The following is a 16,326-nucleotide window of genomic DNA, read 5'->3' on the forward strand; positions in this document are numbered from 1 at the left end:
TCCAGTCCTAATTTCAGGACACAGGTTTAATTTCATTTTTACAGTCCTGTGAGAGGGAATTTCACTGGTTTGCCTGTGAAAATGTTCCCTCCAGTCGTGGCTGGAAATGATGGTCCCTTGGCCATCAGCAGATGCTTCTGTGAGGCACAATCTTCATGAATTCAAAGGGGACTTTCTGCATGCTGAGAGTTCATCCCAACACCAGTGGGTATGAAAAGTTCTTCTGCAAAGGGTGCTCTTTCTCCTGTAGTCAGTGCTGTCCTATGGAAAGCAGAGCCCAGTCAGCAAATGAGTCAGCAGGGACTGTGAGGAGGCTGTAAATGGCACAAGCTGCAACATTTTGCCATTCCTGACCCTTATCTTACTGTACTGGTTGCTTTGTGTTTGGCCTCTTCCTTCTCCAAAACTCCTGAGCTTCTGAGATCTCTTAAGAGGCTCTAGACCTCCACACGAGCTTAGAGGGTCCTTTAACACCAGCTGGAAAAAAAAAGATGCTGTGCAGGTACTTGACTAGGCAGGTAATTGAGGCTGCCCCGGAAACTGTTCTTGTTTGTAAGTCTGCATTTTTACTTTTGAGTGTTGTATATTAAAAGAAGTGTTAGAGGAATTACGAACAACTTCCACACGTGCACATCTTTTAAATACCAAGATGAGATCTGCATGATGATATAGCATTTATTTCAAAATGCCTAGTTAAACATATGACCTTTGGTTTTAAAAAGTAATTATCCAAAGCTCATTTCATGTGGGCTCCCTTCTCTTTCCTCTTTCGGATGATTTGTATGTACTTTCATGTTTCCATTATAAAATTGCTGGAGGGATATTGCTACCCATGATTTATATGTCTGGTGCACATTGGTATTTTCAGTCCTCCTTCTAAAATAGCTGGAGAAGTTTCATCTGTGGCTTATAAATCACTGTGTGGTAAATGAAGCAGGATTTTAAATAAGAGACATTGGAAGAATGAGCTGAGCCTTCTTTTTCATAATCGTAATTGTTAAATGTGGTTGTGGTAGAACAATCTTCCATGAATTAGGAAAAATAACCCTGGGATGCAGTTCGTAGAATCACAGAGTCAGCTGGGTTGGAAGAGACCTCCAAGATCATCAAGTCCATCCCTTGGTCCAACTCCAGTCCCTTTACCAGATCATGGCACTCAGTGCCACGGCCAAGCTCAGGTTAGAAACCTGAAGGGAAGTTCTGGCCAGGTGGGGGTTGGTCTCTTCTCCCAGGCACTCAGCAATAGGACAAGGGGGCACGATGGGCTCAAGCTCTGCCAGGGGAAATTGAAGTTGGAGAGCAGAAAAAACTTCTTTGCAGAGAGAGTGCTCAGGCATTGGAATGGGCTGCCCAGAGAGGGGGTGGATTCCCCATCCCTGGAGGTTTTTCAGCTGAGCTTGGCCGTGGCACTGAGTGCCATGATCTGGTAAAGGGACTGGAGTTGGACCAAGGGTTGGACTTGATGATCTCGGAGGTCTTTTCCAGCCCAACTGATTCTGTGATTCTGTGAAAAAGAGCTGGGGGTTCTCCAGGCAGGTGCAAACCTGTTCCTGCTGCATTCACTGTCCATGTGAACAGTGGGCATATCAGAGGAGCACCAGGAGAGAGTGGGATTGGCTTGAATTCAGGAATAGTGTGAGTTTCAGGCAGAGCAGGAAAAAAATACTTGGAAAATAAATGAGAACTAGTTTGCTTTTCTGTGTGGTTGTGCCAGAATACTCACAGGACAGAAATTCCTCAGTAATCCAACAATTAGACATAATATTTGTGCTCATAAAATAACAAAGTCTGATCAGTCACCTTGTTAAGAGGAAAACCCGGGGTTTGTGATGGCTTGTACATACTCCTCTGATTTACAGATGCTGCTCATGTCAAACCTTCTGCCAGGAAGTAGAAGTGACTGTTGTGTCTGTGGAATGAACTCTTGACTTCAAACTGCTGTTTGGAATAAAGCTGAGAGTCCTGTGCTGGAGCTCAGCAGTGGGACTGAACGGCACAACCAGACATTTTTCTATTAAAAAGAAGTACTAAAAGCAAAATAACTTGAAATAATTGTTATCCCATTTGGAAGAAGGGTTTTCAAGTGATGAGCCAGGATTCAGTCCTGCTGCAATTGTGACCTCTAGTGGGAAACCAGCTTGTTATCCCAGTGATTGTGCAGAGTAAGTCAGTGTTGCAATATTGGTTATCTCTCATGGCACAGCGTTTCCAGGACTCGGGGATGGTACAATCCCATCAAGGCACCATGCTATGTAAAAAGATACCATTTATTCCCAAGAATGTTTCTGTAACTTCTCAGCAGGTTTTTATAAAAGCTGGTTTTTATAGACATGTGGTCTCAGGCTTTGAGGAAGAGGCTTGAAACAGAAGTTCCATGAAGAAGGTTCTCTTACCCAAAGCCCTGCTGTTCTCCCACAGCAGGATGTGTTGCAGTGCCAGTAGTGCCTGTGTGCAGATCTCATGGGATGTTTCCAGATCTCAGCTCTGAGAGCCATTCTAGGCAAAGATTCATCCTGCCCTTAAAGAAGCTGGCAGGAAGATTTGGGAAATACAACTGAGGAAAACAGTCTGAACACAAAGTGCACGTTACACAAAAACTACATCTGGTATTTTTCCTGTTTGGATGAAGACAAAGCTGTTTATCATCCTAAATAATCAAGATGTGTAGGCTGCAGACTTTCTTTAATATTGAAATGAATGCATATTGTCTTTGTATTTCTCACTGAATGCATTTCTGTACGTTTGTATTTCCAACTTTTGCACACCAGCAGCTTCTATTTGATACAGACAGCAGCTTGTTTAGCTTTGAAATAGTTTTGAATTTTGACCAACAGCAGTAAGAAAAGGTGTGTTGTGTCCTTGTAGGGTCATCTTTGTTTTATTTTGAGGGTTTTTACAGTTTGGGCATTAAGGACTGTGCATGATAAATCCCAGCTAAGCTCAGTTCCTTGACAAATATCCTGTCCTCAGAGTATTTATTACATTCTCTGGGTGCTCTGCCCATTCCAGCACCTGCCCTGTTCCTGACAGGCACTGCAGGGCTGGAGGGATCCCTGCCACAGCCCAGCACCTGCCTCAGGCAGGGTTCCCAGAGCTCCAGGGAGCCTCATCCTCCCCAGATGGAGTTTGAGAACTGCCAGGGGCTTCAGAGGAGAACTCTGAAGTGGAGCAGGGCAGGGGGAGGCATTCCCTGGGCACTTACACCATGTGGCTGTGGTGCTACATAATGATAGGCATTAGGGAGGAGAGATTGGTGTGCTGGGACTGACTGAGGTATTTTTCTTCTTCTTTTCAGGGTATGAACATCATCTTCCACGTAGCCTTGGCTCTCTTAAAGGTAAGGGATTTTTTAAAAATTTATTTGGTTTTATTAAACTGTCTGAAATAGTTTTTAGCTTCATGTATCATGTCTAGAGGAACAATAACAGTGGGACTTCTGGAGTAGGGAATGGAGGAGAAATATCATCCATTTGAGTAGAGATGTCTTTAAAATTGTACTTATGATAGATCTGTTTTAATGGAACTTAATCATGCCATAAAGTTTGTGGAACAAGGAGTACAGTCGAAGGATCTGAATGTCTCATGTGGTTACTACTAAGAAAACAACTCTGATTCATTTCACAGCATATCTGTTTTATTTCTGGGGTTGTTTGTAAAAAAGTGACTGAATATTATTTGGGGTTAAATGTGTCTGTCAAGAGAGAAATGGAAGTCTTTTGTTCTGTGGGGTGTTTCTGTCTTTGTCCTGGGCACAGAATTCCCCTAAAGCATCAGGTAAAGTCCTGGCCCTTTGGTGTCAGTGCTGAGCTCCAGTGAACTCACCCTGAGCTCCACAACTCACCCCTGGTTCGGATCCAGCCCAGGAACAGGCATGAGGGTGGGACTGGAAATGCCAGTTCAGATGAGCTCGCATGAAACAGCTCAGGGCAGAATAGCCTGTCAGTCCTGACACATCACCCACCACGTGGGCACAGAGCAGAACCTGGGGCTGGTACAGCCTTCCAGGGGATAGAATCAGAGAATGGATTGGGCTGGAAAAGCCCTCTGAGATCATCCAGTCCAACCCTTGGTCCAACTCCAGTCCCGTTACCAGATCATGGCACTCAGGGCCACGGCCAAGCTCAGTTGAAAAACCTCCAGGGATGGGGAATCCACCCCCTCTCTGGGCAGCCCATTCCAATGCCTGAGCACTCTCTCTGCAAAGAAGTTTTTCCTGCTCTCCAACTTCAATTTCCCCTGGCAGAGCTTGAGCCCATCGTGCCCCCTTGTCCTATTGCTGAGTGCCTGGGAGAAGAGACCAACCCCCACCTGGCCAGAACTTCCCTTCAGGCAGTTCCAGACAGTGCTGAGGTCACCTCTGAGCCTCCTCTTCTCCAGGCTAAACACCCCCAGCTCCCTCAGCCTCTCCCCACAGCACTTGTGCTCCAGTCCCTTCTCCAGCCTTGTTGCTCTTCTCTGGCCCCGCTCCAGCCCCTCAATCTCTTTCCTGAACTGGGGGGCCCAGAACTGCCTCCAAGTCATTGTCCTGGGAAGGACAAACAGCTATGGGGAGTTAGGGAAGAGCAACAGAGGTGGAGTCTCTGCAGCACCAGGTGCCAGGGCAGCAGTGCTCCCACCAGGAGGGTGTGTCCACATGCTCTGTGGCCACAGCAGCTGGAAATTCCCAAACGCACCTGTTTGCACCTGCCAGAGAATCCCAGGATCTCCTGGGCTGGAAGGGACCACTTGAGGGAGGGTGGCTCTGGTAGGTATTGCAGTGTAGGCAGGAGATGCTACATACCATTATGGTGGGGAAATGTCCCAAATAACGTGTGTGTGACACTAACCCAGCATGGATTTAATGAAGTCTCCTGTGAACAGGGAATTGGTTCAATGTCGGTGTCCAGGGAAGTGCTCCTGCAGGAATGAGAATTTGTAAAAAGGAGGGAGGGAGGTGTGTGCTCTTTTCTTCCTGTTTGATGTTTTATTTGTAACTGTTGTTGATATTCTGGTTCCCAAGTACAGACAAAGGGCAGAGTCTGGTGGGTTATGGTGGGGAGGAAGGGACGGGAAGCACCAGCCAGCACCCAACAGGTGTGATTCTGTGGGGAACAGGGTCTGGGAAGAGGCAGAGGTAGCAGCTCATGGATCTTAAACCAAAGAAGAAATAAAAGGAGGAATACTTGCATGGAGCTGAAGATGGCTGCAGGGTTTGCAGGGAAGGAGAGCTCAGTTTGGTTCAGTTGCAAAGGATGGGCTTTAGGACCACCTGATTTCCTGATGTGTTCTCCTGCTGTGGGAGGGAAGGGCTGAACTGGGGGAGCAGCAGAGCATCTGTCTGGGAGATGGGATAACTGGAAAGGACTAAAATCATTAACTCATGGGTGTCATACAGAAAATAAGGAGTTCTTTTCATGTTGAATAATTAGCTGAATTTCCTATAACCGAAAGTGCTCATTGCTCATTCTATCTATCTATCTATCTATCTATCTATCTATCTATCTATCATCTGTCTGTCTGTCTGTCTATCTATCTATCTATCTACCTATCTATCTGTCTATCCTACAACATGCTGCTTATCCATTTGAACATTTCCCTTCAGCTGTGCCAGAGAAGGTAAATTCACTGAAGTATTTTGTCCCTCTTACTACAACTGTGAGCTTTAAGAGTTGGTTTTCCTTTTGCTTACAGCAGTTCATATGTAATATGTGTGTGTCTGACTGTGCTGTGTCTGCCTGTCCCAGCAGGAACAGGCTCTAAATGAATGGTAGGGGAGGTGTTACCCTGAGAAGGTATTTCTGTAGTGCAGCCAAAAACAAGGACAAATAAAAGCCAGGTAAGAAAGAGAAGATTCTAAGTCAGAACCACTCACCTGAGAGCAGAGCTCTGTAGTGGATGGAGGTGGAGCTGGTGCTTATATACAGCTGCATCAGCATTGGGATCTGCTTTCAGCAGGAATTGCTCTCTGTTAGGGGAGGAAATCGTTTCGTACTGTGAGACCTGAAGTAATTTTTTTCCTGTTCAAATGTGTTCCTTAACTCTCCTCATCATCAGGAACAAAGTGGTTTATTGTACTGCTTTTCCTGAGTTACAGAACCTGAATGTGCTGCAGAAAAATGCCTTAGCAACTGTGTTTCAAAGCTCTTGTTTCTCTCTAAGTCTGAAGTGAATGAAAACAACTCGTAAGGATTTGTCCTTTGTTATTCTCCCATCCACAATCTCTTGGATTATTTTAAATTTGGCTGAGGGAATCCTTCATCAGCAGAATAAGGGAGTCTTCACTATGTAAATGCCATTTTCCTCCCTCCCAGGGAAGTGAGTCCATCCCAATCCCTCATTAAATAGCAAGAGAAGAGAAGCTTTTCTCTGGAACTGGGTGCTGTGGCTCCCTGTTCCAGCTGCTGGTGCTGGTTTGGGAATGACAGTGCTACTTCTGTGACCAACTCTTGGTGAGAATAAACACCCCAGACACGTGGGGACTCCTTTCCCTCTCCCACACTCTGAGTGTGACTGTAGCAATGAGCAGTTGGAGCATTAAAGCTCTTCAGCTGCTGAGGCTGAGCTGTAAAAGGGCATTAATCAGATTTCTTTCTGAAGGCAAAGCACTGGGTTTTTCTGTAGCATCCCAGTGTGCTTTCTGAGCCTCTCTGCTCTCCGGGCTGCTCCGGCTCCCCAGCTGGTGGCACTGTGGTGGCACTGTCCTACACTGTGACATTAGTGCTGCCTCACATCATGGAGAGACTGCACCTGAGTCACTGCTCTGGGGGCTGAGCTGGTAGAAAATCAAATCCCTCACCTCATGTTCTGAGCAGAGGAAAGTGCAGGGAAGTGCTGGAGTGTGGGGAAAACCCCAGTGTGGAACAAGGCAGTGTAGAAACCTGTGGGGTAGAAAAACTCAACAAACATGGATATGATCATTTTAAAAGTCCCAGTTAAGACCATTAATTGAGAGTGACAGAGGAAAATGTACCGTTCCAATGCCAGCATAATTCCCAATCCCTGGGGTCACCAGCGAGTTTGTTGACACTGAAATTAAAAACATTAAAATCTTCACATGTGCTAATAAAAGAAATCAATTACTAAATATTTCCCAGAGTCACAGAATATCCTGAGCTGGAAGGCACCCACAAGGACCACCCAGTTCAAGCCCTGGCCCTGCACAGACACCCCAACAATCCCACTCTGTGCCTCAGAGCATCATCCAAACACTCCTGGAGCTCTGGCAGCCTTGGGGCTGTGCCCACTGCCCTGGGGAGTCTGGTCAGTGCCCACCACCCTCTGGGGGAAGAGCCTTGTCCTGAGATACCACCTGACCCTGCCCTGGCACAGCTCCAGCCATTCCCTGGGTGCTGTCCCTGTCCTGGCACAGCTCCAGCCATTCCCTGGGTGCTGTCCCTGCCCTGGCACAGCTCCAGCCATTCCCTGGGTGCTGTCCCTGTCCTGGCACAGCTCCAGCCATTCCCTGGGTGCTGTCCCTGCCCTGGCACAGCTCCAGCCATTCCCTGGGTGCTGTCCCTGCCCTGGCACAGCTCCAGCCATTCCCTGGGTGCTGTCCCTGCTCACACAGAGATTTCACTGATTAATTCCTAAGTGTTTTGTTTCTGATCTTGCCACCCAGCAAAACCAGCTAAAGGCATGTTTTCTTTTGGAATTAACCAAAGTGAGGCAAGTGTTAAAATATGTGAGTGTGGAGAATTCAGGCTCTGGTTTAGCTGCTGTTGTGGCTGGAAACTCCTGGAAAGGCAGGGAAGAGCACACAGTCCCTGGGAATGCAGGAGTGAACCAGAGGCTTTTAAAATAGGTCCGTATCCAAACTGTTCTTTTTGAGGGTTCACCTACTCATGCAGTGTGTGATTCATGACATTTAAGCTCAACAATTGGCTTGTGGAGGTTTGATCTGTGTGACTGTTAAAAACATGTTGCTTAATGCCAGAGGAAAGGCATAGTTCTGATCAGGAAGGTGTATAATGCTCAAATGAAATTGGGAAAAATAGGGAGAAATGATGCTGTGTTTGTTGCTGCTTGTGTTTCCCAGGCACAGAGATGCACTTCAGTGCATATAATATCTTAGGCCCAGTGCATGTACACATCATTCCTTGACCTCAGCTGAATGTGGGCAGCATTTCTTAGAATCATAGAATGGATTGGGTTGGAAAAGACCTCCGAGATCATCAAGTCCAACCCTTGGTCCAACTCCAGTCCCTTTACCAGATCATGGCACTCAGTGCCACGGCCAAGCTCAGTTGAAAAACCTCCAGGGATGGGGAATCCACCCCCTCTCTGGGCAGCCCATTCCAATGCCTGAGCACTCTCTCTGCAAAGAATTTCCTTCTGATCTCCAACTTAAATTCTGCATGAGGCAGAGGGCAAGAAATTCAGTTTTTAAGTGTCTCTCAGATCACAGTTTTTGTATTTCTAGTTCCTAAATTGAAGATGTCCTTAAGCTGTAGGTTTTGCTGGGCTGAAGAATTCCTCCCCTACCCCAAAACCCAGTACTGGGTGAGTTGTTGGAAAGAGAAATCTGTGCCTGAAAATGTCCAGACTCATTGAACTTCCACACTACTGATTTTCCCACCTTAATATAACCAATTTTCTATGTTTAAAAGTCCACATTTATCTGCATGCTGAAAATCCATCCTGTTCTGACCAGTTACTTTCTTAGCCCATTTGATCTCCTCCTCACACCTAAAATCAGTTCAACTTGTGTTAGGTCAATGTTCACCATAAATGTTGAGTTTTGAGGGTGGAGATGTGTTCTCTCTTTAAAGAGATAGCAGAGAAAACATGAAATTTGCTGGCCTGCATTTCTTTGGCAGCACTGAGCACTGATCTGGATATCAATGTTACACTGTCTGTTGGTAATTTCCAGAGGTTGGAAAGTGAAGGGTGTGTTCAGGGTTACATACAGTTCTGAGTGGCACTATTATTTTTATTGTTAATTATTGGTTTTAATATTATTTAAACACAGTGTATATTCCATGTACCTAGCAAATCCTGTCATTCTGTGGGTATTTCAGGAGTATGTGATTGAAGCAAATAAAACCATACAAATAGTCATTCCAGACCAGACTTGCAGCTGATCTACCCCAGAACCTCAGTGCCAACAGGGGAGTCAGGGCAGAGACTTGGGAGAGCAGGGCAATAAAACTCTTTTCTTCTGCCTTTGGCAATTTGTGTCTTGAAGGGTCTGTTAGAAAGAACTGGGGTCTCCTGTTTAATGGCTCTGCATGGATTGCTGTTCCATGGGGTTTGTGCTGGCTCTTGGAACAGCCACAGTCAAGGAGCTCCAGAGATTTCCCAGCTCAGGGACCACGGTGGTGTTTGCTGTGAATGTCCCCTGAGATCTCCTGTGAGGTTCCTGTGTCAGGAGGCATTTTGGACACTTGGTATCTCTTCACTTTCTTCACACCACCCAGGATTTTATAACTCTGCATATCCCTCGTCAGCTTCTGTTTTCCAGGCTTAATAATCATGGTCTATTTTTGTCTCCTCCTTTGGAAGCCTCTGATGAGCCTGAGCCCTTCCCTAAACACTTTGCTGCCCCTATTACCTCCTTTTTGAGATGGAAGGACCAGAGTAATGTGTAATATCAGAGGTGCAAACACAGCCTGAAGTTACACTGCAAAATAATGGAAATCTGGTCTAAATCTCTCTTCCTTTCCTGTTAATTCCCACCCCTTGGTGCATTTTGTTCCCTCTGCTGTGCCCTGAGCCAGTGTTTTCACAGAACTCTGGGCAGTGACTTGCAGGATCTGCTCCTGAGCAGCAATTGGCAGCTCACAGTCCATCATTTCCATGGAAAATTGATGCCCTTCTCCATGTGCATCAATTTACATTTGGCTCCATCGACTTCCCTTCAGTGTCGTGCTGCAGTTCTGTACTGTGACCTCTGTCTTTAACCCCTGAATAATTTAGGAGCATTTGCAGACATTGTCACCTCCTTCTTCACCTCTCACAGACCCCAGCAGGGATCTCTGCTGGAATCTGCTGTGGAAATTAGCTGGTTTTTCATGTTCCCTCTTTATAATGGTCAAGATATTAGCTTTGCTAAATGCAGCTTACACAGCTGTAATTAGTCCTGAAGAACAGAAAGGGCAAGTAATGGCTGAGAAGGTAAGAGGTGCAGTTCTTATTGTGGCCATGATGACATTGGTATGGATTTTCAGAGCTGTTCTGGTGAAGTGTCTTACCCTTTTATAAGAATAAACTTGAGGGAGAACTCTCTTTTTGTTCTTCCAGTTTTAGCTTTTCAAGTCAGTCATTTCTGCCACTGCAATACAGAGGTTTAGTATTTTACAATACAGATATTTGCAAAGGACCACCCATCAAGATCCTTGGTATGTTGCTGCAGAATTCAGCAAATACAGATAATTTCAGGTCATACTCTGTATGGTTTTATTTGCTTTCAGACCATTTTGGCATTAGCCACTTCTGAGTTCAGTGGCCTCAGCTGTGTAAAGTGTGAGCAGCTCTGAACTGCATCAGCACCACGTAAAGAGGCATTTCATGGAAGGGAAGGGCAGGACAGTTTAACTGCACTTGGAGATCAGATAGTCCTGGACACAGAAATCAAACCACGAGCAACACCTTTGTCCTCACATCCCATTCAGGTGCTGCCCCTCGGGCCATTTTTAGTTTTAAGTTCACTTCAGTCAGGCCCTTCTGAAGAATGTGGGACACTAATCCAATGCAGGGTAAGAGTTGGGAAGTTACATGAAGGAAAAAGCAGTTCCTGGTCTGACATGGGCAAAAGTAACAGAGAATGTGGAAGTCAGAATGGCAGGGAGTGTAAAAACGTGAATGAGTATTCACAGTTACACTGTGTGAAAGGAGTTCTGAAAAACACAGTGCAGAGGATTTCAGCTGGTATTTAAGGGGGGTTTGTCAAGCCTTGGAAGTGTTTGGATTTGAGAGACCTCTTTTGAAACAGAAACCCAGGCCTGATGTAAAAATGCTAATGATGGTAGTAGGCCACATCTCTTGGGAAGCTAATCCTGTAGTTGATTTTCCTCATTCCTAAAAATTTGCACCAGATTTACAACCTGAATTCATCTGGGTTTAGCCTCTCACTATTGGATCCTATTATAACTTTCTAGAATTAGACTTTATTTAATAATCAGTTAATTCCATTTTTCATAAGCCCAACCTTAGTGAAAAGGAACCAAACCTGAATTTCTGTAAGGATCAGGGCTATTAGCTGACTGAAGTCTGGCTTAGGCAATAAAGAATTTAAGGCTTTTTACGTGGCCAGGGCTCAGAATTACCCACCCTCTTGCCTGTTTTGCCCCCAGGTCACTCTTGGCTCTGCTCCTGGTCAGTTCTGTAACTTGCTTCCCAAGTGGGTACACTGTTATTTCCTAGTTTTTAATGTTTCCATTCGCACGTAGAAGGTAGAACTGGGTGTTTCTAGAATATACCGGCAGGTGTTTAAATTAGAATTCAGAAAAAAGAGGCAGAGCTGCTTCCTTTCCTCTCCCCGTGTGAAGGTGCAGCCTGGTGAGCTGGTGATGTGACTGTGGTGGGGAAATGCTGGGCATTGTGGGGCTGCCTCTGTGCGGAATAACAGATGGGAAAACCATCCACAGTGTCCAGAACTGCGTGTGAAGGGAGTCTGGGAACAGTTTCCATCACGGTCTTCACCACAGTCTCACACTGGAATGAAACCTGTGCTGGTTGGGCTTGTTTTTTCTGGAGAGAGTTTTGGTGTCTGCTGACAGGGACCTCAGTAAATACCCAAATTGCTGCTGTAGCCTTTGCAGATTTTCATCTACAAAACTGTCCTTTGTAACCTGGGATATTTCAATCAGCTTTCAGAGCACCTCCTGTGTTAAACAGCCTTTTCACTGCTGCACATTTGCAGGTGCTTTGGTGACTTCAATGAAATCATCATTTCTGAGGATCATCGGTCACTTCTGACCGGTGACTTCTGCTTTAACCCTTCTCCCACCTGTCCCTGTGGGCCAAGGGAACCTGCAGGGATGGAGTTACTTTGGTAACAATGCCCTGTTTAGAAAAAAAATCATCCAAGAAAATTGACTGGTATTTGAAGGGAGCCCACCACGGGTGCTTTATCAGACTGAATGCCATTCATTTGTTTTTATAATTTTCTCTGCTTTTTGCAGTACTTACCTATGTTTGTTCATCATAATTTTAAATGATTTTCATATTTGAACTACTCACAAACATGGTTATTATTTCAATTCAGCAATCCCATGCAACAGATTTTTACTTTGGATTTTTTCATATAAATGTGTTTTTTCTTAATATCTTAGACAAATTATTTTTAGAGCTAAAGATACATTTGTTTGCCATTAATATGTTTTAGATCTGTAGAGCTCCTCACGATATTTTAAATCACCATCTTCCTATTTGTTGGAAATGTAAGGAATCTTGCATCCAGCTCCCGTGGGAAATGGGTGTTCTGTTACATATCCCATTTTGTAACGAGGCAGCTCCAAAGGGAAGGAGCAGAAGGACGTGCTTTCTGCAGTGCACGCCTGTGACAGGGCGCCGTGGCAGATGGCAGCGGCACCTGGGCTGTCCCTCACAGGTGTGACATCATTGCATGTTCCTTTCAGACGTGCAGCAGGTTTCTAGAACCCCTTCAAGCGCGTGTGCCGCCTCTGCCCATCGCCAGCACCGCGCTGGGAACGAGCGCTGTGTCAGTTATTGAATCGCATCCTGCACAGGCTGTGCGGAGACACGCTGCCTCCCGCTGCCCCTCCGTCCCGCTGCCCCTCCGTCCCGCTGCCCCTCCGTCCCGCTGCCCCTTCCTCCCGCTGCCCCTTCCTCCCGCTGCCCCTTCCTCCCGCTGCCCCTCCATCCCGCTGCCCCTTCCTCCCGCTGCCCCTTCCTCCCGCTGCCCCTCCATCCCGCTGCCCCTCCATCCCGCTGCCCCTCCATCCCGCTGCCCCTCCATCCCGCTGTCTGTGCTCTGGTGGGCGGCCGGGCCCTGCGTTATCCCATCGCTCGGAATGCAGCCATGTCACGGCCGCCGGGATGCGCCGGCTGTGCCCCGGGAGGGTGGGGGCTCCTGCGCTGCTGCCCCGGGCCCGGCGTTTATCCCATCGCTGGGAATGCCGCCGTGCCATGGCCGTGCCGCGGGATGCGCTGGTGTGCGGGAGCGGCCCGGAGCAGCCCAGCCCAGCCCACCCCGCGCAGCAGCCGTGCGGTGCTGGGGCGGGGGCGCGGGGCTGGCCCCGCTCTCCATTGGCTTCCTATTACGGCATCTTCCCCCGAGAGGCTCCCGGTGCCCGGCGCCCCCTCCTCCTCCTCCCGCCGCCCCCTCCTCCCCTGCTCGCAGCGCCGTGCCCGGCGCAGGGATTGCAATGAGCTCATCCTTTCTCCGCGCTGAGCCGCCGCTCCCGGCGCCGGGCACTGAGCCGCCCGCAGCTCTGCCCTGCCATCGGCCTGCCCTTCACCTGCATCTGTAGATCCATGTTGTCTCTGCTTTGCTTTGCAAATCTCCTTCGGACTCTGGCCGAGCCAACACGGTGGATCATATTTTTCCTTGATTCTTAGCAAAGATGCTTTTCCCTTCCTCCTGAGAGGCCGAGGGGCGTTGCTGGAGCGCCATCCGAGCCCATTCCAGGCACCGGGGGTGGCTTTCCTAATCCTGCACTTTGGGAATTGCCGTTCACAAAGCCTGTTCTTCTCGTTCTGGATACTTATTACTTCCTGCTCATGGAAGAAGGGGTGCCTTGCAAAACCCCGGCTGCCAAGCTCACCCCTCCTGCCAAGAAGTCCCAGGACCTGCAGGACGAGAGGAGCAAGCTGGTGAATGAATATGCGTGTCGGGTGCTGGAACTTCTGGGCATGGGGCATCGCCTCTTTGTGCCTCGGCTGCTTGCGGTGAGATCACCTTTTCTTTTAATTAATTCACTGGGAATTTGCCGTGCTCTCTCCCAGCGCTGCCTCTGCCCCCCGCAGGGATGAGAGAGCTCTTGGTTTTGCCTCTGGGCTTCTCACAATCCATCTCCCTGAGCACGGAGTCCTTCCTTTGCTGTGAGCTGGGCGGGCTGGACGCTGGTCCTGCTGATGGGGACCAGTGCCACTCCTTAGCCAGCCTGAAGGATCCAGGGCTGCGTTACAACAGCCTTTTCTAAAGCCAGGAATGCTTTTGTTCTCAGGCCTGAAATCATTCTAGATAAGCAGCGTGCCCAGTGACTTCTCGGTACTGCTGCAAAGTAGATGAATGCTCAGCATTTCGCATTTTGTACTTGTGACACCAAAGGTCAACATCCATCACAAACCAAGCTGTGTTGATGTCTTTAGGCTTTCGACATTTCTGTGCTTCGTTTTGAAAACAGTTTGAGTGTGTGATAAAAAGTTGAGAATACCTGTGTAGAATGGTCTGGGAAACATTGTTGGGGTGTTTCCATCCATCATAGCGAATGCTCTGTGCGTGTGGAGTGGCCTCCGCTGGTGTGGCACCGAAAACACGCTGTCATCGTCCCTCCTGCTGCTGCACAAGGCGCCTCAAAGCCACCAAACAGTGGCACATCCAGGAGTCAGCACCTGGCGCCGGCTGGGTCTGCTCGGGGGTGTTGTCACCACACCTGGGGCGGCTGGGTGTTGTCACCACACCTGGCCGCAGCTGGGGGGTGTTGTCACACACCTGGCTGCAGGTTGGGGGTGTTGTCACACATCCAGGTGTACTCGTGGGTGTTGTCACACACCTGGCCGCAGCTGGGGGGTGTTGTCACACACCTGACTGCAGGTTGGGGGTGTCGTCACACATCCAGGTGTACTCGTGGGTGTTATCACACACCTGGCCGCAGCTAGGGGATGTTGTCACACACCTGGCCGCACTCAGGGGTGTTGGTGTTGCCACACACCTGGCCGCAGCTCGGGGGTGTTGTCACACACCTGGCCGCAGCTAGGGGGGTCGCTGAGTCCATGGCCTGGCACACCGGAGTGGCGGTTTGGGCAGGCCTGTGGGAGGGCAGCTCTCCCTGTGCCCCATGTCCCAGGGTGCCATTCCCTCACTCCCAGCCCATGCCATGGTTGTACCCAGCACTCTCGCTGTGCTGTCCCGTGCCCTGCGGCACTCCCACGTGCTCTGCACCTGCCAGCCCGCTGGGTGGCACATCCAGCATGGGTGGTGGGACCAGCACATCCCTGCTCTGGGGGGTGTCAAGTAAAAACCAGAAATTCCCAATTCTGTGATTGCTGCTGGAGTGCAGCTGGATTTGGGGACCTACAGGCACTTGTAGTGCTGAGTGCAGGGGCTGGGAGTGCACGGTGGGAGCTGTCGGTGTGTTCCCATCATCCCAACCACCTCCCAGCATACCCATAACACTCACCCAGCCCGTCTCCCATCCTCTGCTGGCCTCTTTGCCAAATCACTCTGAACTGTGCTCTGATGAGCGCCAAGGAAAGCAGAGGCAAAACCACCAAGCTCTTTTTCACTTGCCTTACTCAGCCTTTGTATCTGGCCCTGCAGATGGAGAAGACCAGGAAATTTCACATCCCTCATTGCCCAGGCAGCTTGGCTTTGCTGATGACATGATATTATCTATTAAAACAGAGAGAAAGAAGGTGAAACAGGCAAAACAGTACAGATAGTCCTTGTATTGTTAGAGAGACATGACTTGTGGAGTCTGTGATTCCCTGTCAGGTTTTCTTACCCAAATACACCTCTCCTGATGCACATCCCTTTTGATTGACACATTCAGAGAGGGTGTTTCTCACAGTATTTTTTAAATGAGAAATCTCTGAGGACCAAGAATTTGTACTTCAATCATAGCTGAAGATACTTCAAAACCTCAGTGTTTCATAAAATTAAGCTCTAGATTTATTTTTTTTTGATGTGCATAAGCTTCTCTCTCTGCTGTGGTTGTGGAATAAATGCCTGGGATGGGCAGAGCCTGTGCCATTGCAGTGTTAAGTGAGAAATATCATTTATAATCTGCCAGTCTTGGGAAAATTCTGATCCCCTCCTGACTGCATCAGCTTTCTGTGTGGATGGACAGGTGGAACAGCGCTGGTTCTGGGCGTGGGGGTTGTTCCCTTTGGCATGACCGGGGGTGGGTGATGCCAGGAGAGTTCCATACCCACGTTCACCAGTGTTTGGTGTGGCAGAATGAAACGCTGCCTTGAGCCTGGAGCTCCAACAGCCCGGAGGGAGGTGCTGAGCAGGGGGGTGTTCTGGGGTGCCGTGTTGGTGGAGCCCAATTCATCCTGTACAAACCCTGAGCTGGTTTTTCTGGCACATTTTTGTACCAAACAGTGTGTCACAGAGCGTGAATTTTATTTAGGGAAATAAAAATATAATGTTTGATAATATCTCTGGCCAAAAGAAATGCCAGTAAAGGAGTCATTTGATGCACTGCCCAGATGTGTGTG

At 48.2% G+C, this 16,326-nt stretch overlaps 1 protein-coding gene across 7 annotated transcripts in view; it reads left to right on the forward strand.

Moving 5' to 3' along the window:
• Positions 1 to 16,326, forward strand: part of RABGAP1L (RAB GTPase activating protein 1 like) — a 233,120-nt gene that overhangs the window by 157,642 nt on the left and 59,152 nt on the right. For 6 of the 7 annotated variants that reach the window (XM_071565066.1, XM_071565065.1, XM_071565064.1 and 3 more), the window contains one exon: positions 3,296 to 3,337. In XM_071565066.1, coding sequence (XP_071421167.1) covers positions 3,296 to 3,337 — 42 coding nt within the window. Of the gene's footprint in view, positions 1 to 3,295; positions 3,338 to 13,316; positions 13,831 to 16,326 lie in introns of those variants that run through there. The other variant, XM_071565071.1, reaches the window with a different exon arrangement.

This window comes from Pithys albifrons, chromosome 10 (genome assembly GCF_047495875.1).
Source record: "Pithys albifrons albifrons isolate INPA30051 chromosome 10, PitAlb_v1, whole genome shotgun sequence".
In the NCBI taxonomy this organism is placed as follows: domain Eukaryota; kingdom Metazoa; phylum Chordata; class Aves; order Passeriformes; family Thamnophilidae; genus Pithys; species Pithys albifrons.